At 36.6% G+C, this 26949-nt stretch overlaps 1 protein-coding gene across 5 annotated transcripts in view; it reads left to right on the plus strand.

Annotated features, from left to right (window-relative positions):
• Positions 1–26949, plus strand: part of SRBD1 (S1 RNA binding domain 1) — a 127550-nt gene that overhangs the window by 21887 nt on the left and 78714 nt on the right. For all 5 annotated transcript variants that reach the window (XM_083829100.1, XM_083829102.1, XM_083829103.1 and 2 more), the window contains exons 12-15: positions 2990–3097; positions 10362–10519; positions 11793–11883; positions 12925–13032. In XM_083829100.1, coding sequence (XP_083685226.1) covers positions 2990–3097; positions 10362–10519; positions 11793–11883; positions 12925–13032 — 465 coding nt within the window. The remainder of the gene's footprint in view (positions 1–2989; positions 3098–10361; positions 10520–11792; positions 11884–12924; positions 13033–26949) is intronic.

A 26949-nucleotide genomic window follows, 5' to 3' on the forward strand; every position in this document is an offset into this window, starting at 1 on the left:
CAGAGTCCAAGAAAGAATGTGGTAAAAATGCATGTTTTCACTGTAGAAAATTCACAGTTCTGTTTCCAGCATGGGAGCCCCTGAAAGAATTAAAATGTTTCACTAGATAATATAATCTAGGACTAACAGGAAGTCACTTTTTTTTTCAGTGAAGTATCAGGATTAATAAACACACTGAATTATAATTTTAATTTTAATAAATGTAATGGAATTTCCATCTTTCTTACGCCCCTCCACCCCCACACCCTCCCATATATTCTGTAGGCAGAAAATAACTACCAGTCTTGCTTTTACTGCATCTGTGACAGAATTTGGAAGCACTGTGAGCCACAGATAATGGAACAGCTTGTCACTGCTACACAAATGAAAGTGGGATGTAAATTGAGATATTCTTGGTTGATTACACTTTTGTGAGTCATCCTGAGATAAAAAGAATATTGACCTTGGAAATGGAACTACTTATTAATACTTGGCATTTTTGAGGCTATATACGCTCATAGCTTTTTACTGTTTAAGGGCAACTTCTCCAGCACCACAGGATTCCAGAAGGAATGATTTTAGTAGGTATTGATACATTAACATCTATCACAGATTCTAATCTTCCTCATTTGATTGATGACTGTTATCGAATTGGCAAATATTTCTTACTCAATGTGTATTCTACTCTGCAAGCTTGGAAGTAACAGTCCAATGGTGGTAATTGCATTATTTTCATTGCATTGATTTATTGGATAGAGCAGAAGGTTAAGAACACTTGTTTGGGGCAAGGAGTTCAAAACTTTGCAGAGGAATTAACTGATTTGCTGAAGGTCACACACACAATCAGATGCAGAACCACAAACACAACCTTGCTACAAAGTCTGCCCAGTGTTCTAGCCACAAGACAGTATCATCTATTGCCTATTGAATTAGTAGTAAATATGCTGAACTTTACTTGTTATTCCGAAGTTAATTTTTTAGCATTAAATGCCACCAGGATGGAAAGTGAAAAGACTTTGAAAGACGAGAATTCTTCATTAATGTATTGAGCTCTGTGTAGATGCTCTGAAAATACCGTATTTTCTTTGCAAAGGCAGAATATTTTATGCCTGTAGTAGCATCTATATTTTCTTGAAATTTAGGATTGCACTGAAATCTCAGGAGTATCGTTATACCTGACCCTATGGAATGTACTTCTTTACCAGAAAATAGGATTTCTGTAGTTTGATAGCATACATAGCTTCATTAACATTAGAACTGTTAAGGTCCTGAAGATTTAATTGTGAAGTGGGAGATAGGGAAAGGAACAATGAGAAACAGCCAGAAGAGGGGCTGCTTAGCTGGCTTTGTGCATAAAGTTGTGGTGGAGTTCTTCCTTTGGAAGGGGTGTGAATTTGTTCCAAAGTACAATTTCATCCATGAAAATGAAGTTCAGTGTCTGACAATCTTTTTCATCAGTTTCTAGACAAAATTCTCAAATACTGTGTAAAGGCCATGGTACAGGCTTTAAAGGCATGGTTTATGTGTGGTTACCAATTTGGTACAAGTTTCATGTAGTGTCTTGGAGGAAAAACAGAACTCTGCTCTTTGTGCTTCAGGTCTAAAAGCCTAGATGTGCTCTTCTAAAAGCTCTTCCTGGAATGGTTGTTAGTTGATATGAATGGTTCTTAATGTGGGCTACGTGAGCATTGATGGGGTTTGCCCTTTGAGGTGTATTAGTGGTCTAAGCTGTTTATGCTTATGGTGATCCTAGTTGGGAGCACATGCACATAATAGAGCTGATGAGTGGAGTAAGAAGATACGTATATGGAGGTTCTCTAAATAGGGCTTCATTTAAAGGGCTTTAGAAGTCAGTTCTTGATTAAATAATTGAGAAGAATCTGTTGTTAGAGGAAAGCTTAACTGGACTAAGATCTTTAAAATTATACACATATGCTTATACTTTTTCACTAAAATGGATTTTCCTCTTTCCTCACAAAGTATTGAAACGATGGAAATGTAGTATTTGCTATGAATTGAACTTAGTGTTTGGCTGTTTTTTCTTTTGTAGCAATTTTAGGATTTCTAATAGAATGTTGCTTGAATAATTTTTACTTGTGTATAGGTAGATAATAAAAACATCTGCTGTGATAACCAATTTACAGATAAAAGATTTACTATCTAGCATTAGTGGATGAAACAGCAGGGTGAAACAGCTGCCAAATTTCCAAATTCATTCCTGTTTGCACTGAGGATGCTTTCTGGGGGTAATGTAAAGTCATACTTGCCACCTGTACAAATTGCATGTTTATAGAAATGGATGGCAATAAGTGGATTTAAACCTTTGGCCATTTTATATGCATATGGAAAAAGTCTCTAGTTACAAATAAGTATAGTAGAACTATTTGTAAAAGCTGTTAGCAAAGGGTTGATGAGGTCATGTGGCTAAGCACTGAAAACTCTGGAAGTTGTATAAGTAAATGGTAAGCTTAATTCTGCTCCCATGTCTATGCATTGATACAGTGTTGACTTGATCACACATTTCTCAGCTATTATGTACACAGATACTTAGAAAAAGAAAAGCTGTCTTGGGAAATTGTAGAGTCCACTTAAACAACTGAAAAGCTGTCTGGGTAGGAGCAGTCAGTTTAGGATTCTTAGCATTTCTGAGTGAGTGCAAGTAAACAAAGCAAAGTCAAATGTGAAATTCAGTCCTGTTTTTTGCCTTAAAAAATTATCCAGACATTTTAACATATCTATCTACCTAATCACTTTGTAGTTAGAGATCCAGGCATGTGAAAAATACACTGAATGAAAGAAAGCATGGATGTTAGCAGTATTTTTAAAAGCAATGAAAACAAAAATAGTTGGACTGTAACAGAAAATGTTCATAGTCTTACTTCTACTTGAGCATAATATACCTGACTGTCTCCGTCCTCCCTTTTCCTTGGGAGTACAATCTCCTTTTTGTTTGAGTTTTTGTACATCTGTTTAAAGCATTTATTGATTTTGTTTTTCTATTCTTATGCAGATGGAGACCAAAACAATTTTTAAAACCAGAGTTAATGAGGATACTACGAAACTCAGTAGAGGATGCATATAAACGCCTTATATATCCTCTCCTCTGTAGAGAATTCAGGTAAGCCCAGAATGAAAGCATATTTTCATACTACTGATTTCTTAAAAATTCTCTTCTACTTGTTTTATAATATCTTTTATACATTTGAAAATATGGGGATTCTTTTATCCTCCGTGTTTTCAGAAGAAAACAACTATGTAGTCGTGTGTTCAGTAGATTTAATTGTGACCCTTTCCAGTTTATGCTAGGATAGAGAAATGATCTTCCTGTTAAGACATTTTGCACATTTTACCTATTTTTGTCTTTGTTTATACATTTATGAAGTATGCTATAGAGATACATTACAATAATAGAGTTGCATCGTTATCCTCTTATTAGCTTTAAAGTATTCTGTTGTTGAGTTTCCCCAGTGTCTCTTCATGTCCCAGCAATAGTACAGTCAGGGACTTTAGTCTGACTCCAATTCTTTTTACCTGTTTGAAAGAAACTTACAAAGTAATTGTTATGGCTGGTAGTGTTCCTAATGTTTGTTGTCTGCACTTCGTGGTAAATGCAGTAGTCAGTGTGTTAGTCTGATGCTATTTTTGTGGATATTATAATGGCACTAGAGAAGTCAGTAATTTTATTTCTGGTGATACTGTAGTAATAATATCATCAGATGGAATGCCACTTCGTGAGATCTATGACATTGTTCTAAACTTAAAACTTAGAGTAAAAGTAATACTAGAAAGGGTATTTCCATGGTTAAGTGTAGCAGTTTACCGTGTAATTGAAATGATTCAATATGTCAGTCTGCATTCTAAAAGTGTTGTCTTCTAATGACGTTAGGCTCAATTTGTATTTGAAGTTTTCATTCATGGCTCTTGTGAGGCCTCACCTTGAATACTGTGTTCAGTTTTGGGCCCCTCACTACAGGAAGGGTGTTGAGGTGCTGGAGTGTGTCCAACAAAGGGCAACGAAGGTGGTGAAGGGTCAAGAGAACAAGTCTGAGGAGCTGGCAAGGGAGCTGGGGTGGTTCAGCTTGGCGAAAAGGAGGCTTAGGGGAGACCATATTGTACTTTACAGTTACTTTAAAGGAGGCTGTAATGAGGTGGGGATTGGGCTCTTATCCCAAGCACCAAGTGATAAGACAAGGGGAAATGGCCTCAAGTTGCACCAGGGGAGGTTTAGGTTGGATATTAGGAGAAATTTCTTTACTAAAAGAGTTGTGTGGCATTGGAATAGGTTGCCCAGGGAAGTGGTTGAATCACCATGCCTGGAGGTCTTCAAGAAACATGTAGATTTGGAACTTAGTAACATGGTTTAGTGGCAGACGTGTCAGTACCAGGTTAAGGGTTGGACTGGAGGATCTTAGAGTTTTTTTCCAACCTAAATGATTCTGTGATACTATGATTAATGCTAGATATGATTGTAGACCACATATCAGCCTGTTTTCCTTATGAAAAGGGGAAAAAGTCATGCTTCCCATACTTCATGATAAAAGGAGAAGTAGCAAGGTCTGTCTTCCTCTGAGGGTATAGGCAGCCAAAAGCACAGTCCTGCTACATCTTACCCATCCATTCTACCATTCTTTTTTCCAGCCTTCTAAATTAGTGTTAGCATCTAGGATGAAATTAACTCTCTTCCTTTCTAGGCCTTTTTTTTCTCCCCCAAAGCACCTGGCAAGAATATTGTCATGTTGGCTAATGGTACTGATGCTGTGATTCTTCTCTTTGGAATACAAGAGAGACTGCCTAAGTATTGTGTGTTTGATTTGGGCAAGGCTTCCTGATATGTGACCTAAATTTTAAAATTTGTTTTGAGGTAGTTCAACTGGAGTGTATAAGAGACCTTGTTTCTCAGATCAGAAACATTAAAATGACTTGTGCCAAAATGGCTTGTGTTGGTTATTTAGAATATTAGGTATCTGAAATCCGTAATCACATTGTGAAATGTAGTTCTTCCTTACCCGCCTGGCTGCTCTCCTATGTTTCAGCTCAAATTGGAGTTGTTTTTCCTTGCTTCTCACAAGCATTGTTAGATGGATGTTCAGTGTTCTTCCTGGTAGAGAAGAACTGTCAGCTAGTTTGGAACAGCAGGTATTTGTAGTGGCTTTTGGGTTTGTTCTTTACAGTATGTTGTGTTTGGTCATTATTTTGCAAGTGAAATTGCTTCACATCTTTTGATTAGTCACCCTATGGTGAGCTTATCTTTTGCTAATTTGGATTTCACTGTTTTTGAAAATGAGAGTTGACTCATTTTTGTGACCTTAGTATGTGTAGCTACTTCAGGGTAGGCATTGTTTGGCCAAAGTGATGAACATATCAAGACAGTGAGTCCAACTGTTGGCTTCTGTCAAATGGTTGTGAAAGTCTTTTTCATTCCTACCCTTCTCTAGAATCAAACTTAAAACAAAGATAACAGACTTACCTTTCAGAGGGGTTTGTTTTTTATCATGAATAGTCAAACTGTGACATAAGAGTCCTTTTCTTGTGTTTTTGCTTCATGCTTCCTACCACAGGACTGTGCCCCAGCACATTTAACTTTTTATTCAGATTTTAATGACAAGAGGTGTTGTGTATAACAGTGTGAGAGCTGCTGCAGCAGTAGGTTGCTGCAGGATTTTCTGTTCCCTTAATTACAAAACAAACAAACAACTTTCTTCCCTACTACTTCGTAGATGTAGCTCATAAGGCATACTTGAAAAGAATACTAAGCTTGCTGCCTGTTTCTGAGTGGATGTCTGCTTATGTTTTACTCATTGTGATAATTTGACATGATTGGCACTGTCTGGTTAGGAAAAGCTGAAACTGCTCCTATGGAGAAGAATGTAAAGCACCTGCCAGTATTATTCCTAGTCCATGACCACTTAACCCCTTAGCCTTCTTTTATTCTTTTCCCCCATACCAGGAGCTGATTTTTAGGACTCTTGCAAAGGGCTGCTGAAGTATTCAGTACTGCCTTTTAGCATTAATACCTCCAATCTACCCCATGCTGTTTTTTTTTTTTTCTTTTCATTTTATTATCATTAAACGTTGGAACAGAAAGTTTCCAAGAATGTATTGAAATTTTTGGTGCTTCTAGTGATCAGAAGGATAAAACTTGCCAGCAAGGCAGCTACCTTATTTATTGTTTAATTTCCTTTCTTTCACTCTGTCAGAGACCATCATTTCTTGTATCTGGTATAATAATGTCCAGTGTTGCTTTTGGCACTTTGAAATACTTTTTATCTTGTTGCAGTTCTGCATGGAAGGATTCCATCAGGATTTGTTGCAAGTGATGTGGCATGGCCATTTTTTAATGGATAATCCTTTCCTAATTTTCCATGCTTTCTTGAAGTGAGTGCTTTTCTCTCTTCTGTCTTTAGGGACATAAACATTCCTCTGTATATCTTGTTTCACACCTGAAACTAGTTTGCAGATATTTTTCCAGGGAAAGGATTGCCTCTAAGACTATATATGGAAGTGAGGAGTTCTAAATCTCAGTTTAAAAAATGACTCATCTAACTTTGAATAAAGAAGCTAGTAAGTCTTGATTAGCTTACTTGCTTTGATTACAACATATTTTAGTGATACAGAGTCTCAGGACTTCTTAAAGTTCAAGGGAGGGGCTCGAAATTCTGACTACGTCAATACTTTTTCATTAGGCAACTGCAGTTTTTTGTGTGTTTTTTTGTTGTTTTCATTTTTTTTGTTTTCCTGTGTTTTTTTATTAATTAATTAATTAATTAATTTTTTTACAAAATAATAATTCCTCTTGTGTTTGTAGAGGAGGGCTGCTCTCCTCCTCTGCCTTATCTCTGCCATATTAATGAGAATTGTCACAAATTGCAAAAACATGAAACTAGGCATCTAGCCATTTGGATGAAGCCAACTGTGCTCTGAAAAAGAAAGAAAATACATTTTTTTGAGGTGGTTTAATATTTGTTCAAGGATCAAATGACTATTCCAAACTTAAAATTAAAGGCCAATACTTGGGACAGTAGATCATGTCATTGACACAAGTGTTGAGTGACAGACAGTTAGAGAGAAAAGAGACGTCTATATTTGAAATTAAAAAATACAGGATATTATGTAATAGAAAGGCCATACATTATGTTCCCCCTACGCACCTGGCACTTTCAGTAACATTTCCTGTTACTATAAAAGTTTCTGTATATCCATGCCAATTTTAAACATGATTTCCATAAGGTGCACGTAACTAATAGCATGTGTTTAGGGGCAACTTTAATTCCTGCACAAGATTCCCTTCACAGGTGGACTGGAAGGTGGGTGGATTTAGCCCCGTGGACAATAGGGAGCCCGTATCTCTGGGATAGGTGGAAAGCTGGAATTCAGCTTATATCTGTACAAAGCCTCCAGTCCAAGAGCTTTTAACTTTCAACAAACCAGTTTTAAAATTCTTTTCTATGCACATGTGCTGGCTGAACCTCTGTTGTGCATGTATGTAGAAGATCCATACAGTTGTGAGGTTTAGGTATTTGCTTTTGTCTCTGACCTCTTACAAATTACATCCAGTATTTCTGGTAATTGCATGGACTGGAATTCAGCCGGCACCTCCAACAATTACCCTGGGTTCCCACTGGAAGAAGGTGGTTCAGTGGTTTGGGTTGCTTTTATTTAATGTTTTAAGAATGGGATGAACTGTATTGTATTACAGAAAGATGCTGCAAGACTGAATGGCAGGAAATGAAATGGCAACTGAAACTCAGTCGAGATGACTGTAAAGTGATGCTTGTGAGGGAAAGTAATTCTCCTTTTATATAGAAAATGATGAACTCTGGAACTACCCTGGCAGTCAGGAAAGTGACTTTGGCACTGTGGAAGATAGTTCCATGTAAATGTTAAGTGCGCAGAAAAGATTATTTAGTTGAGGAATAAAGTCAAAACAGAGAATCACAGATATAGTTTGCTTAAATTTGGAATTCAGATCCCCTCAACTCAGAAAAATAATAAAAATATAGATAGTTAATAGTTAGTTAATCAAACTGGAAAAGGCCCAGTGAAGGGGAACAAGGTATGAAATTGTTTCTATGTAGAGGGTTGACTGGGCTGCGACTTCTCATCTTGGAAAAGAGAAGACTTACGGAGGTGGAGTGTGAAGAGTGGCACAGAATTTCCAGGAATAAATTTTTACTCTCTTCTGGTATAAAGTCTATGGGGACCGTAAAAGTTAAAAAGGATCAGCCTCCATCCAAAAGGTGGCAGCTAGTCTCGCAGTTTGCCATGGACCTGTAGAACTTGCTGCTAAAGGATTATGTGGATGCAAGATCTGTGCATGGGTTCAGTGGGATACTGGCTGAGTCACTGGACAGGAGATTTGTTGTGGACTAATAACGAGACAAACAATGTCAAGCTCAGGAAATAACTCTGAGCTGAAAGCAGTTGGAGGCTAGGATAAGAGTAGGGAGTATTGTATACCCTTCACCATCTTTCTTTAGATAACGTCTGTGTTAGTTCCGTACACTTGATACCAGACAAAAAAAAAAAAAAGGTCTTGCGTTGCATGTTTTCTTAAAAAGTACCCTACCAACAATGCGAGAAAGAACAGTTCACTGAGCTTTAACACAAGACTATGAAACTGAATTTTAGCATACCTATGGAGGGAAAAAAAAAAGGGGGGGGGGGGTGGCGGGGAGGTGTTAAGTTCCTTATATACCAATTGTCCACTTGTCCCAAAGCCCATTTTTGTGTTTTGCAGTCATTTTACTTGTTTATTTCTTTAAAATATTTTTTTCTTTCCTTGGTTGCTCCAAATTTCAGAATGGACACAATCGGCTGGCAGGGAGGGAAGTTGTGAACCAGCTGTGTGTGAAATGCAGCTAGGGTCACAGAACTTACTGCTGGCAGTAACATCTCTTTCTGAACCCACAAGCTGCACACAAGAATTGCGTGAATGACTGATAGCTGGAGAGACAAGCATTTACCACAGATTGGCAAGAGGACCTCTAGACCACAAATGAGAGATGAAGACTTTTTAAATTCCTCTGTACTGCTGTGGGATGGGATAGGGCTGAGCTGGGTGTTTGATGGATTCTGGGATTGCTCAAGTGAAAATTCTTAATTTTTTCCACATTTAAAGATTACCCAGAACAGCTTCATATCCAGTTGTGTCAAATAGCCTCCATGAGAGTTGTTTGGTTTGTAGCCTGCTTGAGACTCAGATGTTGTGCAATGGTTGATTTAAACAACTTGAGTAAGTACCCCCACCACCATGTTCTTACAGAGTTTAGTTAACTGGAATTCATTGTTTTTCTTCTGTGAAAATAAGCTCGGATATTATATTTTTTAGTGATGTGTAGAAGAAAGGGAATAAGGGCCCTGGCAACACTAAGTGCTTTAGAAGCTTTGCTGGATTGCTTTTGCTTGCCTAATTCTTGTAGTTATGGACAATGTAATGGAGCTGAAAATGTCGATGAGTGTCTGCAAGGAAAAAAAAAAATCACATAGATAACGAATATTTGTGTCCACATTGCTTTTTCAGTTTTGCTCTTTTATGTAAGATGCTGTACTGAGACAAAAATACTTGTCCTTACCAATCATTCACTGGACACTTTTGACAAATAAGACATCGTGCCTCTTGTACACCTTCATTCAACAGTGCTGTGAATTGTCTCACATAGCACTGTCCAGTAAGCATTCTTGCTTAATGTCATTGAAATCAAATTGTTAGTGCACTAACTACTTCTTTCAGTTGAAGAACATGCAAAAGAAAGGTAAGGAATATCATGACCCTGGAAACCTTCTGGTTTGTTTGGTTCTTAGGAAGCAGAGAAATCCCTTACAGAAATGCATCAGATCTACATGGTTCTGTGATACCTGTTAAATAACTTAATTTGTAGATGGAGCTAAAAGCCTCAAAAGTCATGGTGTGTTAACAATTAATTGGGTAGGCCCTTGCACATTCTCTCCAGTAGCTCTCAGCCTAAATGATGATCCTTTTTTTGCTGGGTAGTGATTTTTTTCAAAACTGGGAAGTTACTCTAACTTCAGTCTGTGTCCTCCTCAAATCCATTTTTCTTTGCAAGTAGGTATCAGTTTTAAATGGAAGCTGTTCTCCACTCAAAATTACTAGTTGATGTTTGAATGTTAATTGGTATGTGTACGTTTTTGTTGGTGTTTCCATTACACTGCTTATGTTGGTTTACTTTCTTATACAATTCTCTCTGGTTCTAATCGATCCTTTTTTTTTTTTAAAGTTTCCAAAACATGAGTGAAAGTCTAATATTTAGTTAGAGATGATGAAAACATAAGTGGAAAAAAAACCTTATAAATTTGGAACAACTTGAAAAGTGCATTTGAGAACTAATTCAGGGAAAAATGATGTTTACTTTCATCCTTCTAAGATCGAAGTTGACATCGGATGCAGAGAAAGAGTCTGTGATGATGTTTGGGAGAAATCTTCGGCAGTTGCTTCTGACCAGCCCTGTGAGGGGTCGTACTTTGATGGGAGTAGATCCTGGCTACAAGCATGGCTGCAAGTTGGCTATTATTTCACCAACCAGTAAGTTTCAATTAAAAATATTCATCTTTTTTGAAAGGACTGTTAAATATATATATATATATATATATATATATTCAGTTGCAGGAAGGAGTACTTTCAAAACCATACATTCTATCAAATTGCTTTTTTTTTTTTTTGGTTAAGCTTTTAGTGGTTTTCACACATCCTGTCTTGCAAATTCCTTTCTTCAGGCATAAAGTTAAATTTCTTGCACATGGATTTCGGTGTCTCCTTTGGTATTATTACTCCTTAATAAAATAGAATTTAAAATTCCCTCTGCCTTCTTGAATACAAGTTAAAATAACTGTGCCTCTCGGTAGTCACCAAAGAGAACACCTGGCATTTTTATTGTTTAACAAAGAGTTTTTGAATTTAAGTGCTTTCTATAAATTAGCTTTTTTTCATGGGGTAGTATCTTGGACATCTGGACACTTTATCAGACCTTTTGTTGTGTTAAAGTAGTATGTGTGTTAATGTGAGAAGTCAGAAATGTTGTATTTGCAGAACCTTTTACTTCATTTTTAGACAGATGTAGAAGACAGCCTTTCCAGTGCATCATAGCTTGATCTGGGGATACACACCTCTTTAGGTGCAAGAGGAAATTGTTTTTCTTATTTTGTCTTTGCTTTTGACTGGAAATATGCAAGCCCAGAGAGGGTGTAAGAAATGTGTTTCTGACAAGAGTTAAAATGGCAATGAAGCTGAAGTAAATAGTTATTAGCTTGCATTGTACCACGAGCTCTAAGTATCAGTTAACACATGCTTATTTCCATATTTGATAGGTGGGATCATGGTAAGAGCTGACAATGGAGTTCTGGTACTCTTGGAACGCATGTCTATAGACTAAATTCCTAATTGTCATCTCTCTTTGGTGGATGTGCCTTAAAAAATAAAATAAAAATTACTAGATTATAGCATTAAATCTTCTGCAGTAAATAGCTACTTTTCTCTTTTGATGATATAATATTTTATATGCCTATTATGGCTACATGCTCATTATTTGTTATTTGGATATGGTCTCGGGGAAATGGAAAATGTATCAGCTCATTTCGCTTTGGCAGCCAAAGCGTTTTTGTCCTCTGCCCACCATGCTTTTCTTCTAACCAGATACAAAAATAAAGGGGAAAGGTGGCTTATTAAAAAGCTTTATTTGTGAATCATCAACTTGAGTAGTTCAGCAGGAAATAGCTTTGGAATATGTGTTTTTTTGTTTGTTCGTTTTGCCTTTGTCTTTTTTTATTTTGTTTTTAAATGGCTTTGCCTTTTGTTCCAGGTCAGATACTCCATACTGATATTGTCTACTTGCATTCTGGTCAAGGATTTCGGGAAGCTGCGAAGATAAAGACACTTTTACAACAGTTCAAGTATGTTAAGGAAACTTCCATTTATTATTCTTTTTCACTAAACGTAATGAAAATCTTCGTAGTATCAATACTGGCCTTTGGGGAGAATCAAAATTTTACTGATTTAACTGGAATTATTCATGTTTTTTCTGTACTTCAGAGCTTATTTTCCTTTGTGTTCATGCTTTTACACGATGTATACATTACAAGCATATGAAATGAAATAATGGCTATGATTAAGACTGCACGCTATGAATGTATTCCCATAAAGCTCTGTCAATCCGTTTATTTTTAGGAATAGAAATTAACATTCAGCTAAGGTACAAAGATAGCCACGCTATCTTCCCCCCCTTCCCACTCCAAACCACTCACTGATCTTTCCCTGTTCCAAAAGCCCTGTTTAGTTTTAAGAAGATCTTTATTAAGCAAAAAAAAACCCTGCCCAGATAGAACTCCAGATAATCTTGCAAATAGGGACAGTATGATTTTATTGTATTGAACTGTTTTGGGAACCCCGATGGACAGACATCAGTTCACTGAATCAGTTGCTGAATGGCCACAGTATACAGCTGAGTTTGTCTTTAAGCATTAGATTGGCTTTAAACATTTGTGATTTGATAGCTGATTGCCTCTGACTGCCCCCAGCACAGCCAATAATCTTTCAAGCTGTTGCAAACTATGATGTTCCCATTAAAGAATTAAGATTTTGGTTGCTTGTGCATTCTTTTTTTCTTGATGCATAACAGATGAAAGAAATACCAGGTGAATGGGTTTTAGGACTGTAAATACATGACCCTTCTTTTATGAATATGAAATACCCTTTTTTTTCCCCAGCTGTTGCCATTCTTACAAATGAGTGAAAACTGTGACTCATCTCTTCAAGTCACATTGAAAACCTGTTAAGCGCAGTGTGATAGTACAAGGAATAGGTTCTTATTAAATATGGCAATTGTATTGTGTAAAACAAGATGTATTGGTCATTGATGTTCACTGAACATTATGTATGAAAAAGCCTAAAAAAAAAGTTAAAAATAATTGTTCTTTTTTCTACCCCACACAAAGCTGTAGCACTGTTGTGATTGGCAATGGCACGGCCTGCAGAGAAACAGAAGCTTACTTTGCTGATTTAATTATGAAGAAATACTTTGCACCACTGGATGTTGTTTACTGGTAAGATATCTTTGCTTGCCATGGTGTTTATCTGTTCAGCATATTTTAACTTTACAGGCATTTTTAAAATATAATGTTTTTAAGTGGTTCTTTTTGTTGCTTTGTCCGTCTTTGAGTCAAGCTTGACCCATCCTTCTAGCCAAAGAAAAAAGGGTGTAGCTCTTCAGAGCATGGAAGTAGCTCTCCTGAGTCTGTAAGAGACTCAGTGAAGCAGTTTATTTTCTCTTCCTGAGATTTGCTCTGTTGATATTATGACAACAAAACATGAGAGAATAGTAGCTCCAACATCTGTGTTTGGCATTGTATGTTTATTTCTTGATAGATGAAATTTAAATGCAAATGATAGAGCTTGTGTTGTTTGACCCTGGTATGGAATGCTTGCTAATTCTCCGTATGTTAAGTTGTCTGGAAATAAATATCATGTTAACACTTACCAAATGTTTTGTTGATACCTAGTGAATACCTAGTGACTTGTCCTCTTAAAACTTCAAGTTTTGTCCATTACTTTGTTGAATTCAAACTAAACTGTTCTGCTTTTGGTTTCGATTGTAACTGTACTATATTGCTTTATTTTCTTCCATGCAGAACTTCTCTTTTTTCTTATTCACACCTAATATGTTTTTAAAGCATTTTTGGTGATTGACATTAGATTATCTTTTGTGCTGAAGTTTAAGAGCAATATTTACTTTTAACTATCTTAGCATGCTGAAATAAGTTATCTAAATTGTTGAGAAAGTTCTGACCTTTTTCTTTTAAAACTACTATATACAGTTAATGGAACTTTTTTTTTTTTACATAGATTAGGAAGTTATTTTCCAGAAATGTTCAACAAATGTATTCTTCCTACTACATTATACTTTAATTAAAATTGCACTTGGTCTTTGTTTCTCAAATGAGCTTATATTTGCAGGAAGACCTGATACTTCAATCTGCTTTTTAAGAGACATAGTAAGGATTTTCTGATTTTTTTTTTTTAATGATTTGTGAAGGAAGGAGGCTTTTCAAGCTTCTGTGAAATTATGCATCCTATTTCTTGAATCCAAGTACAAAACAGCAGATTTTGTACAGTAGAGTAGAGAATGAAAAATACTTCATTTTGTGTGTTTCTTGGCAAATGTTTTATTTCACTGTTGTTCATTTCATATAGTTTAAAAATTCATTATGTTAGCATAAACTATTTGTCTGAAAGTAATAGTGGTTTTATTTATTGGCCATATGCTCCAAAATGGAAATAACAGTTTAGTTTATACAGAAAAAATATTTATGCAATACTGTGGTGGATGGTTTTCATACTGTTTTCTTCTTTTGCTTCAATATTTTCTCCCTGTTTGTAGAGCAAGATTATAGAATTTGCAAAATAATTGATGGGGGAGAGAGGAAGAGTAAAGCTTAGAAATAATTAAAAGCTGTGGTGAAGCAGGAATTAGTATAAATTCTCTAACGAGGAAGTTACGTAGGTTACCAAGTCAGTTACTACCTCTATAGTTCTTTTAGTTTTTTTCCAAAACTTCTTGTGATATTTGTAGGAAAAATATATGCATATAGTCTTGACTTTCAAGATTGATTCCTGGAAATGAAAACAACCATTATCAAAATAGTTCTTGCTTTCAGTATTTATTTCTATTGTATTAGAGTTAATGGTGTTTTCTTATGATGTGCTCCTGTGTGATGGAAAGCTGGTTCCTACTTAAGATTTCATATGTAGAACACTGAGGTACTGTGTAGTAAAAGAAAGTTTGGAAGAATGTAAGTGTTGTTGTTGTTGCTGTTGTACTGTATGTTACAGGTGACTCTTGATGCTGTTGACCTTTGTGGCCCCATACGGTGTGTGTGGGGGGGGTTACAGATAAACTGAACTTGTGGTCCTAGTATTTTTTTCTCACATTTTGATAGTTTTGACTGAGTTTTTTCTTGAAGATTTGGGGTTCTTATGTTGCCTTTTCTGCTATAATGGTTTTATGTCCATCTCATTGCCTTAACCAGTACTGCAGTTTCGCAACCATGCTGCTGAATCCTGCAAGGTAGTTTGCTTTCTAGCTCCAGAAAACTTCTCCTTAATCTCCTTGGTATTTCTTAGTAACAGAAAGGACGGATGACTCTAGATACACACACTTGATAATCGAATAAAATGCCTGGAATTTGTCAATTTGAATTCAAAAACACAAGCAATAACTGAGGAACAATTAGAACAGAATTATCACTTGAGCAATGGGTGCCAGTAGGCATACATTATGAGAACTGCTCTACCTTTTTGAGGGAAGCTATGAGTAACAGCTTGGAAGAATATGTTCTGGTGATCATCTTACTAAAAATGGAAGAAAAAAAGTCCCACAGACCATGCATTCTCAGATCACACAAAAGATTCTGTTTCCATGTATAAAGTCTTTCCTTGATTATGTTGTTTTTTCATACACATTTCCTCATGATAGAGGAAAACAAGGGCATCATACATAGGCTGAACAGAGATCTTTAACTACTTCTGTGGAAACCCATTGTATGCTTTTGGGGTCAAGTAATCTCTAAATTATTTTGCATCTAAAGTCTATGAGAAGCAAATTAAGTAACGTAGCAACAGTTCATTCTTAAAGAAGATCTGCTCCAGCAGGTTGCAATTGTAAATAAATAAATAATAATTAAAAAAAACCAAATCAGTTTAGTGTTTGAACAGAAAAATAACAACAACAAAGACAAAAAAAAATATCCACACCTCAGTACTTAAACTGATCAGTTGCATCTAACACAATACTATTTCCAAAGCATTCTGCCTCTTGGTAATGCACTAAATTGCACAAAGTTGGAAATCCTTGCCTAACAAAACTGAACTCAGTTAATTGTTCTGTGCAAGTTTCAGATAATTGCCAATGATATTTAATTTACAATCCTTTTCTCAAAGGAATCAAAATGTGAAATTTCTGGGCAGATGAGTTTGGGTTGTTTTAAAATCAGAACCCCGATTAACTTCTTAAGCTGTCATTGAGAAAAGGCATTTAGAAAGACAGAGAGGCACTACAGACTTCGGCTTCTTTGGCAAATAAAGCTTGTAATATGATATAAATTTTATTTATTGGTTAGAAGTGGAGAATAGAATCAGAACTGTTTATTAAAATAATCTCTTCATACTCTTTTTCTGTCCAGTTCATCATACAGAACTTGAATCATGCCTTTTCAAGAAAAGGAGACAATAACAAAGTGTGTTATTTTAGAAGGAAGGGTGTGCAGTTGATGCATGCACAAATAATCTTGACAGGTGTGCATTCTAATCAAGGCTAATGATAACCACCTGAATACTTGGTGATTACATGTATGTCTATGCATGTCCACTGTAATGCCACTATGCACGTATTTATCTACAGAAATGTGCTGAAATTCTCTCCTGTGCTAAAGTCCTGGGCAGTCATTTTAGAGTTGTACATGAAGATATTCCCAGGCTTCAGAGTCTGACTGTAGCGAGCACTTAACCACAGACATCAATGAGAATACACAGCTGAAAAGGTGAAATAGTGACAATAATCAAATTAACTGATTCTCACTTTAAAATATTTTGGTTGTATTTGTATCAAAAGAGATTTCCAAAATAATTTTGTTTATGGGAGCCAGTTTCTTTCAAATGTAACTATTTTATTTGATGACTTCTTTGTGTTTTACTGATGCTATATTTTGTGTATTTATATATACAAAAAGCAAACTATTAAAATAACAAGTCCTCAGCAATGGCAATTATGAAGTAAATACAATTTTACTGAAGCTTGCCAGAGAGAAGACAAATCGGAGACAACAGTGGTAGGAAATGAGGCATGTGGCACACTTTTTCTTGTGGCTTTAAAACCTGTCTGGATTCAGTTTGACAGTTTTTGATTTAAAGCAAATATTTTTCACTATTTTTACAACGAACACACTTACAGATACCTACATCCAACTTAAATAACTGCAGGACTTTTTTTAAAGTGTAGTTTCCCTTTTAGAGCTATGTTTATTGACTTAGATTAGGACTGGACTAGAGCCCAGAGACAGTCATATCTAGTCTTCAGGTTTTTGTTACAAATCAGTTTTTGTTACAAGGTTCAATAAATATTCTTGATTATTTATGTTAGTTCTATTGTGAGTTCTTGCCAAAGATACATTGTATTATAACCAAAACAGATGTTCTGTTTTAGACAAGTGTATTTGTTTTAACAGGACCAGAAATGTAAATGAAACAACAGTGTGTTCAGCATTTACATGGCAGACGATGAATTTTTAGGATTTCATTGGCCATTTTGGATTAAACTAAAATCTTGAAAAAATTCAGGAATCTTATTCCATATTTAGATCACTGCAGTTGTTGTTCTTTGATTGCTGCTGGTTCTAGGCATCTTGGAAATGAAAGCTGTCTGAATGCCAGATGAACTCTACTAAAGCAGGACAACACGAGCAGCTCAATCATCATATTTGGAAAAATCACAATTTTTCTTTCTATCTCAGCGGTTCCACTGTCACAGTACAGGCACTCCTTTTGGCTCAACTTTTCTAATATATGTCTTACATTAAAGTATTTCAGTTCATTTTTTTAAAAAGAAAAAAAGTTGGACAGGTATCATGAATTGCTGATTGCTTTCAGCAATTGGTAAAGAATGCAGCCAGGCAAGTGTATTTGGGGGGGTTGTTTTCTAGGTGGCTTGGTGTTTGTTTTCTCTTATGCTTGGTTTTAAGTTAATATGAAATCCTTTGCTACTGCTTACAGAAAAATTTTTCCTTACTGTCAAGGCTTTATAAGCAGTGTAATTAATAATTTACTGCTGCTTAAGTTCAAACACTTCTGCACTGTGACGAATAGGGGTAAGTCTGTAATGTGTTGTAAAGTTCTCATTTGGTTTTCTTTAATGTTTAAATCGTCTACTTTAGAATACTTAGAAATGTTCTGCTAAGGTAGAATAGGACTGTTTAATACCTTTTGAAGTTGGACCTTGGTGGCAAGAAATTGATTTGGAAATGTTTGTTCTACAGGATTTTAGGTCCGCTTATATTTTATAGGTGTCTGCACATGCTTTAAATATCCTTTTCAATTTAAATGTGTGTTTTATGTTGTTGAATATCTACATTATGCTCTCTCAGCTTTAACAAATGCCACTTTCAAGTTCCATGCCTCTACATTTCTAATGTTACACTAGCTTAATTCCCATTACTTTTCTGCTTCATAGCACTCGCAGTTTGAAAGGGACCTAACATTCGGGTTCACATTATGATAATTAGGTTTCAAAGCAGTGTGGGGGGATTAAGATGTCTGAAGTCTAGTTGCCGAATAAAATTCAGAACTACTTGTAAAACTTGTTTGAGTGGTTAACAGAAGTGGTTTTATTTATTCAGTGCTCATGCAGCATTAATCCGTATTTCATCAGGTACCCGCAGTGCTGTAACTCTAGATATGACCCTGGGACTTAATTTACCCCATCTCAGTTTTCCTTATTAATGTGCCATGAAAGAGGTACATGAAAGATAGCCAACATCAAAGCACCTTTTCAAATAAAGTGGTTGATATGAATCCTCTGGTATTTAACACTGTCTGTCAAATGTTTCAGCTGGTTTGCATCCTTTTACAAGCTATTGCTTGCTGCATTAATGCAGTTGTTTCAAGTCTGTTGAGAATACAAAGGGGTAGGGATATGGGAAACTTTATTCCCATTTCTTTTTTATTATGTTTTCTTTAAGTTGTTTTTGATGATATTTATGTACTCATACCTACACACTTTAGGTCACTAGATGTGTGATACAGAAGGTAGAAAATATCTTAGAAAGTTTTTGTGAAAGGAATACATATTCCACGGAAACAATACACACATTTGAAATGTGCACTGAAGATCTTTTTGTTCTATTTTCACTTCTTGCAGGCCATAGTGAAGTCACAAGAAGTCGTAAACAATAAATAATTTTAGGGAGAAACAAGTTTAAGATGTGTGCGAATAAGACATGATCACTAAAAAGGATTTAAATTAGGTAGTGCTTTGCAACCAATCTGTATTCTGTCTCTTATTTAAAATAAACTTTATTTTGTGATTACTTGCGACAACAGTCAGACATCATGAACGTGCACATTTCAAATGAAAAAATATTTTGTGTATGTTTATATTTAAATAGCATCTTCACTCTGCATAGAGACTTTCTCCTCCTGCTACTCTTGATTATACATAATGTTAGGTAGTAACTGGTCTTCTGTTCAGCACAATGTGAACTGTAATAAGTTACAGCATTCAAAATAGTATCCAGTGTTTGACTTGATGTATCCACAGACTGGTGTCATGCTTGAGCTGAATCCATACTATATAGAAAAGGGAAATGCAGAAGTCATCTTGCAATTTAAAGTAGTCCAAGAAAACAAAGATTCCCCTGCCTTCCATGGCAGAGTTGTTTGTTTTAAAAGTTTACTGTAGGCAGCATTAGAATCTGTACTCATTTTTTTCTGAGAGAAGGAAAAAGAATGGGTAAGCAATAACGACACAGTAGGACAGGTGTAATAGGAGATGGTAATTTTGGGCTTGTACAGCATGAAGTTGAAATTCTTTAAACAAACTTTATAAGTGATACATTTGACAGATAATTATGGAATGCCATCTTTAAATTCTATTTCAGGCAAAAAAGCAACTTTACAGTTTTTAAGATAAAAACAAGATCTAGTTGGGACTATGCTAGTGTGACCAAGGGGATTATGAATGCCTTTAGGTATAGAAGTAAAATATATGGGGAGTCTAGACTTGAACAGTGCAAAGGTGGGGAGGGTGGTGGTGGTGGTCAGGAAGTAAATGTAACTAGTGAAAAGAAATCTAAATCTTGATGAAAAAGTAATTTTTTCCAGAACACTAGGACATGTAATTTGGTTCAGATCCAGGACAGTCTGTGGGAAAACAATTGGGGGAGGTATGGGGGGGTTATGTTAGTCGTACAACTTTCCTTCTTGGTTTTCTTTTTCCAGGAGAATATGAACAGTAGCATCAAGCAATGGTTTAAGAAGTTATGTATTTTCAATGTGTGAATGTCTTCAGACCTTCCAAAGATTTAAAAAAAAAAAAAAATCACTTCTACATAATTAGGGAAGATTTTGAGACAAAAAGCTCTAAAGCATGTAACAAAATGGTCAAGGGCAACTTTTTGTACTCTTCAGTTGGAAATGCACTGATCTCAAATCTACTTCAGCAAATCACATAAATGTAAGAACTTTATCAAAATGTCCCACTCTCTTTTTTTTTTTAAACAGAGAAGTCATTTGTTATATTTAGGATTGCAAAATAACTTTTCAGATTTCAGTGTTACGTTCCCTAATGAGCAGTAATTTGTACATATGCTATTTCCATGTAGATCTTTGCTATTTTCAGGTAAATAAATCATATATACTTTTGAAGATAGTCAGCTGGAAGGCACCTCATATTGCAGTACAACAGAAATCAGGTAAAGAGGGAGAAGCATCAAAAAATATTTACAGATGCAAGAACAAGAAGTTTGAAAGGTAAAAGCTTGTTCAGAGAAGTCAGGCAAAGGATATTCAGTGAGCAAGTGTTGCTATTTCTGCCATAGAAATCACTAAGGCCTGAACTCTTGTGTTTAAAACTACTTCCAGAGCCCAGAAATGATAGATGAAAGGAAAAAGTGGATGACTAGATCTTAAATTTGCTCGATTGCTATGGTAAAACACAACTAGTTCATTCAAATGTATGTTACTGAGGTGGCAGGGTACCTAACAGTTTTAAAATAAGCTTTTTGTTTCAGACTGAAATGATATAGGCTGTAACCATTTAACGTGGTTATAACTTTCGGAGTTCTTCTCTGACATTTGTTCAACACCACAGGGTTCTCACCAGTTTAATTTCTAAGAGATTGCCGTGAAGGGCTTATCTAGCAGAGTGAGCATAACAGAAGGTGCCATTATAACATGCTAATTTCTCCCAGCATCAGTGTTTGAATTCTGTCTGACAGCCTTCTTTTTCTGAAGGGTCACCAGAACACCCTAACTTGTGATGACATTTGGTTGTTTGATGTTTGGAGCATTGGTAGAGGTACTAAAGGGTGAAATTTTCAAGTTGCTGTCTTCTGTTCTGTGCATCTCTGCACTGGGAGCCCTCTTGTACCTATTGGCAGAAAAAGGTTTTTGTTGGGAGGCATCTGGCTGGTGGCTAAGATCTAGGGATGGCTTGAGGAATGCAAGTGTGAGGAACTGGATACTTATTGGAGGAAGCTGTGCAGAATGAATGAGGGTGAAGTCAGGGAGTAAGGGTCAGGGCATTTTCATGATATTTCTCAAGACAGAGGCACCAAAATATACTATAAAGAAACTTAAGAAACTTGCTAGTGTGAAAGATTGCCTCAGAAAAGGCCACGTGTCCCTTTAGCCATGCCTTGCTGTTGACATAAAACTGTAATAGCTCTGAACTCGCTTAAATTGTGCATTATTTCAGTGTAGTGGGTTGTCAAGAAAATGGTTCCCTCTTTTCTTTTTCCTCCCCTAATTGTTTGTGAGAGTGAAGGGATAGTGTACAGCCCAAGCTTAAAACTGAGGATTGGACTTCAGCTGAAAAATGTGATGTAATAATAAATTATTGCTTCTCATGATGAGCATTGGAGACAATCTTAACAGCTGCATCTATGATTTTTTTTACCCAATAATAGATTATTTTATTTATTTTTTTAGCTGTAGTGAGCTGAAGTACGTTTGCTTCATGTAACTCCAGAGTTCTAAAATGGTGTCAATTTGTCATAAGGCTTGGAAGGTTAGATTTTAGTCAATTACTGGGAGACACTACATGAAGACAAGGGGTTGTGTCGTGCATTTAGTCTTGTAGACGTTTAGTGATGTGAACCTTGAATGGTCCAAATGTGGTATTGATACTGATCTCAAACAAAACAGAAAATTGTAGGCATTCAGGTCAGCTGCTATAGCACTGTTTTAAGTGCTTCAAAAAGTAGCATGTATGGTTCAATGTCTCTGTAGGTTTCAGCTGGCCTTATCTCTTTAATGGCATGTATCTTAAAAAAAAAAAAAAAAAAAAGGTGTTCAGTCCTCTCTATTTCTCTCTTAACAGAAATGAAACGTAACCAGATTTGAATGTTACCTGCTCAAACAGAAGCTAAGAGAGTTTAGATAATGATTAAGATGAATCTAAGTGGATCTTTTGATATATTTTTGGTTTGCAGGTCATTGAAAACTTAGGGGTGGCAATGCAGAACTCACTTCAGAGAATGTAAGCCTCCTGGTAGTGGTCTGGTTTCCATCCTTTTCCTTTGTGGATCCTTCGGGAAGAAACCTGTGAGCCATAGGTTGAAAACAAATGGGTTTGGACTTAAAAGTAACAAAAAGTAGAAATGCTCAGAGACTTCATATTTCAAATAAGTGAAATTATGCATAGGAAATCCTCCCTCTCACTGGTATTTGCAGAACTTTAATTACAGGAACTTGCAAGGTGGTTCTCATTATCCACGTCTGTACATTTTACCCTGCTAGCCTTTGTCTGTTGCCTGAGATGAAATAGCATGGCTCCACGGTAGTATGGTATTACTATGCTAACAAAATCTTTGATATCAAGAGGTGAATGTAAATTAAAACTATTAAAATGTTAATTTGTGATTTGTATTGATACTATCTGTCTAAAACAAGTGACAGTTGAAATACTTGAGATACTATTCTATTATCCTATTCGTTCACAGAGTTGTCAAAGATATGCTTGTGTGTTTCAAGTGACTTTGTCATGAAATAGATGTGACAACCAGTACATTTTCCATTACTAAAGACTGGGAAAATTAATTTTGTATCTTTAATGTGTAAAAAGGCTTCAGCAAGAATTACTTGTGGAATCCTGTCATGAGTTAATTTAAGTAGAAGCATTCAAAGAATGATCAATACTGATAGCATCCAGATTAAAATGATATAAATACAACATGTATCCCTTGATTTGTGAGGTAATAAGACTGAATGTTATGGCACAGTCTGACCTGGTTGTATGTTTGGATAGTGTTTTCCCTACAAGTAGACATTCTGTAGGAACAGAAGGCAGAAGTAAGCATTTTTCCATTTTTGTGAGATTGCCAGTAATATGTTTTTACTGAAGTTGAGATCCTGCCAAACTTCATACCTATTCATTTGTGAAACCACATTTGGTATTCTGCATTTCAGCTCTTACAGGGCTCCCTTTATTGTTGTGAGATGTAATATACAGATTTAATTATTTTTGAGCTTAAACTGTGCTATTATCATTGATGGTAATAGCAGAAGCTTGGGTTAGGTGGTTAGATTACATTAGGTAGTCTAATGCTCTGTTACATACCTTGATTTCAATGTCTTTTAACTGGCAGAGTTATCTTTGGGATGAAATTCTTCATTCCAAATCTCTGTTAGGATGCATATGTGTGGGTTTCATGTATATTTAAAGAATAATTGGAAAACTTTAAGAAAATAGAGTGAGCGTATGCACAAATACTGTCATTAATGGGGAAAGAGTTTATTCTCTGAAGTTTCAATACTATTTATCTGGTGAAAATGAAAGTTTTCAGGCAGATCCAAAGTTTGGACTGAAGTCTCTGCCTCTCCCTCTGAAAGTATGTCCAGGTTTGTTTTGAGTAGTAGACCTCAGGAAACTGACATTTGTACAGCTGCTAACAAATTCCCCCAGTGTCACGAGATCAACTGTTACAGACCTTGATAAAAAGGAAAATGGCTTGGATTTTAGGAAAATTTGAAAATTAATGACTTCTAGGTGTGATAGCCTGAGAATCTTCCAGGACTGAAAAGCAGATGCGATGTATCTGTCAATAAATAAAGCAAGGGCTCCTTCACTCCACAGTTACATAAAATCTCCTTTCTCTGTCTTATTTCAGGCCATCGGCTCTTAGAGGCTGTTGGCCGTGCATAAGTGAGTGCTACACACGTTGCACCTGAAGTTTGTGTAATTTTGTTCGATGCTGAAACTGGGGGCTCTGCTAGTCTGGACTCTTAACTTCTCGTATCAAGAAAGCGTATGGCAGTCTTAAAAGCTTCATGAATGACATTGAAAGAAGCCACAGCAACGGGAGATGCTTCAGCATACTTGTGATGTTTTCAAGGCATGAGAGGCAGAGAATATAGACGTGCTGCGTGTCTCAAAGGGCCTTTGAGTAGGTTATTTCAGCTTGAAAAGGGATTAGATTTAGATGACTGCAGTGTCAGACGTGTAACTGAAGGTGCCTGTTGAGAATAATTCCTTTCTATAACTGGATTCCAGCAGTTTTGTCAATGATGAGTAAGTGGAGGGAGTAAGAAATGATCCATTTGTCATAGCGTGTGATACGGAGACAAGAAAGAGTATGTCTGAAAGGAGACATCAAAAAGCACAAGTTACATGAAGCACCTTCTTCAGTTCCAGGCCCTTCTAGCAGGAACAACAGGGACGACTGGCACTGGGAAGGAAAAGGGCACAGAGGAGAGAGTGCATTATTTTTCCCATTCCTTTTCTATTTGGGGAAGTGTGGACTGCTTTAGTGACATCAAGTAGAAATGTAAATTTAATTGTGTCCTTTTAGAAATTCTGTATGTTAGTTATTTTTATTTCCTTCAAACAGTCCTGAAGTCAGGTTTGGGACTGAGACAGAAATAATGCTTTCATTTTAATCCTTTTTGCAACTGCAAGTAATGTTACGGTTTCTAATTGAATCAGATTATTTTGTATAACATCAAATGCTATTCAGACAGCTCAGATGTCTCTGGAGATTTCCAAGTAAAAAAAAAAAACGTTGGCAGTTGTTTTGGGGGGCAAAAAAATGTCCATCTGTATACAGTTATAGCTATTGCTAGTATTAAATTGGTTTTCACATAAAATTTTTCTCTTAAACCTAAGTAATTTTTATATTTCATTAAGCATATTTGGCAGCTAAGGCAACATGCCTACTGCCTGTTCAGTGCTTTTATTGGAGTGTACTGGCAGTAACAGGTGAATAAAATACATTTTGACATTTGAACTTGACAGAAATGTTTCAGGGAAACAATTCAGACATACGGCTTCCCCGGATGATTCTCTTGTCACTATTGTGATGTTGTACTGTAAATATTCTTCGGAAGCAGGCTTTCATTAAAATCAGTGATGCATTTATTACCTGTTCCTGGTCAGGTTTTCCCTCATAGTGTAAAATCGCAGCTCAAAATTATTTGTCATGTTTTAGTAAAGTTGTTTTTTAGAGGTTAGTTTGGCATTTTTAAGTAAATCAAAGTGGATATTCCTGCATTACTTCTCGGTGATTCTCCGTCTGAAGAAAACATAGATCTAATCTGCTATAAAAGCAGATAGAAAGAGACATTGTCAATATGAATGTTTTAAAATGAAATAATTTTGAAACCTTGATATAGGATCCATTTAGTATATCCTGTTCCTTCAAGTAACAACAGTAGCAAAGGCTTTTAAGGGGATGCTTCGTTCCTTTTAAAGAGATGTGCAAGGCCATCCCTGTGCCTGTTGCTGCTGTTTCCCCGCTCGGCTCAGGAGCAGGCCTTCATCCCTAGCGGGTCTCCTCACCCTCTCACTGCCCTCTGGGCCTTCCTGCCATCTCACCTGAGGTGGCTGACGGCTTCTGGGGAAGACCGTTCATGGGAGAGGCAACCCTGCTGAGCCTTATTAGCAGAGCAAGTCGGAGGAAATTATTTTTCCCCTCACTGGCTTCTTTTCCATAAAGCTGTTACTATGGGTTGGCGTCTGACAAGAGTAATGTTTTCTGCTGGAATCACGATTTTAAATAAAGGGTTGTTCCATTGCTAAGTAAAGAGAAGAAACTTAACGTTGTTAAGTGAAGAGAAGAAACTGGCAACATCTGATTCAGAGCATATTCTTCTAAGTTTTGTGGTCTATAGGGAATTTCTTCTAGCTTTTTATAAATTAAAGATGCTAATTGAATGCTGATTATAATGTAAATACATTTTATTCTGCAATGCAGTAGGCGCAAAATTGATTACTTTGTGGTTGAATTGGAACACCAGCATTATGGGAAAAATCATCTAATCGAGCTTAATGCTAGATTGTGATAAACTAAAATTTATAATTCATACAGTGCAATTTGGGCAAGAGGCTTTACTTATGTAAATTGTCTTTATGTAGTCTGAAATACTGATTTTTGTTCTCAGTATAAGCTGAAACAAAATGTCTTACTTCAAAATTTCAATAGAACATGTGGGTATGGTTTAAGTTCGTATCTACTTGTTATTTATGAAGTATATGTAAATTAGCTTCTGTTGGATTTCATGACAAAACGTCAGTTTGGGATTTCTTCTTTACTGGGCCACAGTTGACATAATTAAATTTCATAAGTCACATGGTGCTTGTGGTGATGGCGATGTTGCGAGCCCTTTGGACCTTCAGGGGAAATTCAGACTTAGTGTTTGTGAAATGTTTGTTCTGGTTCTCAGGGTCTGATTAAACTCAAATCAAGGACGCTCTGGTGTGAGGTATTAATAACTAACGGGCGTCAGAGATGCTCCCAGCCTCGTAGCGTCCTGCCCGGGGAAAGCCCTGGGAGGACGTAGTGTGGATCCTGGCCATGTTGCGGCGTGTGGTGATGCCGGTGGATGAACCCAGCTTCACACCCTTCAGGCCGAGGGCTGCTGATGGCAGCGATCACCCTGGTCTGTTGAGCAGGGGCTGGATGGGTCTCAGCTCTGCCACCTGCCTCACTTGCCAGCAGAGCTGAGCCAGTGCCCGAGGGCAGGAGACACGGTGCTGTGTCGCAGGGTGCTGTGTCGATGCGTGCTCCTCCCTGCCGTATGTTCTCCATAACCCCCCTGCGGCCAGAGCGCCTCCGGGCTCTGCACCGCTGCACTGCTGTGCAGTCTCTCAGATAAGCTCTTGTCTTCATCTGGACAGCTACTGATTTAATATTGGATTGCCTCTTCTTCTACACCCCTGATCTCCAAATCTTTATTTTTAAGTAACAGCTGTTAGT

This window comes from Anser anser (assembly GCF_964211835.1).
Source record: "Anser anser genome assembly, chromosome: 3".
Lineage (NCBI taxonomy): Eukaryota > Metazoa > Chordata > Aves > Anseriformes > Anatidae > Anser > Anser anser.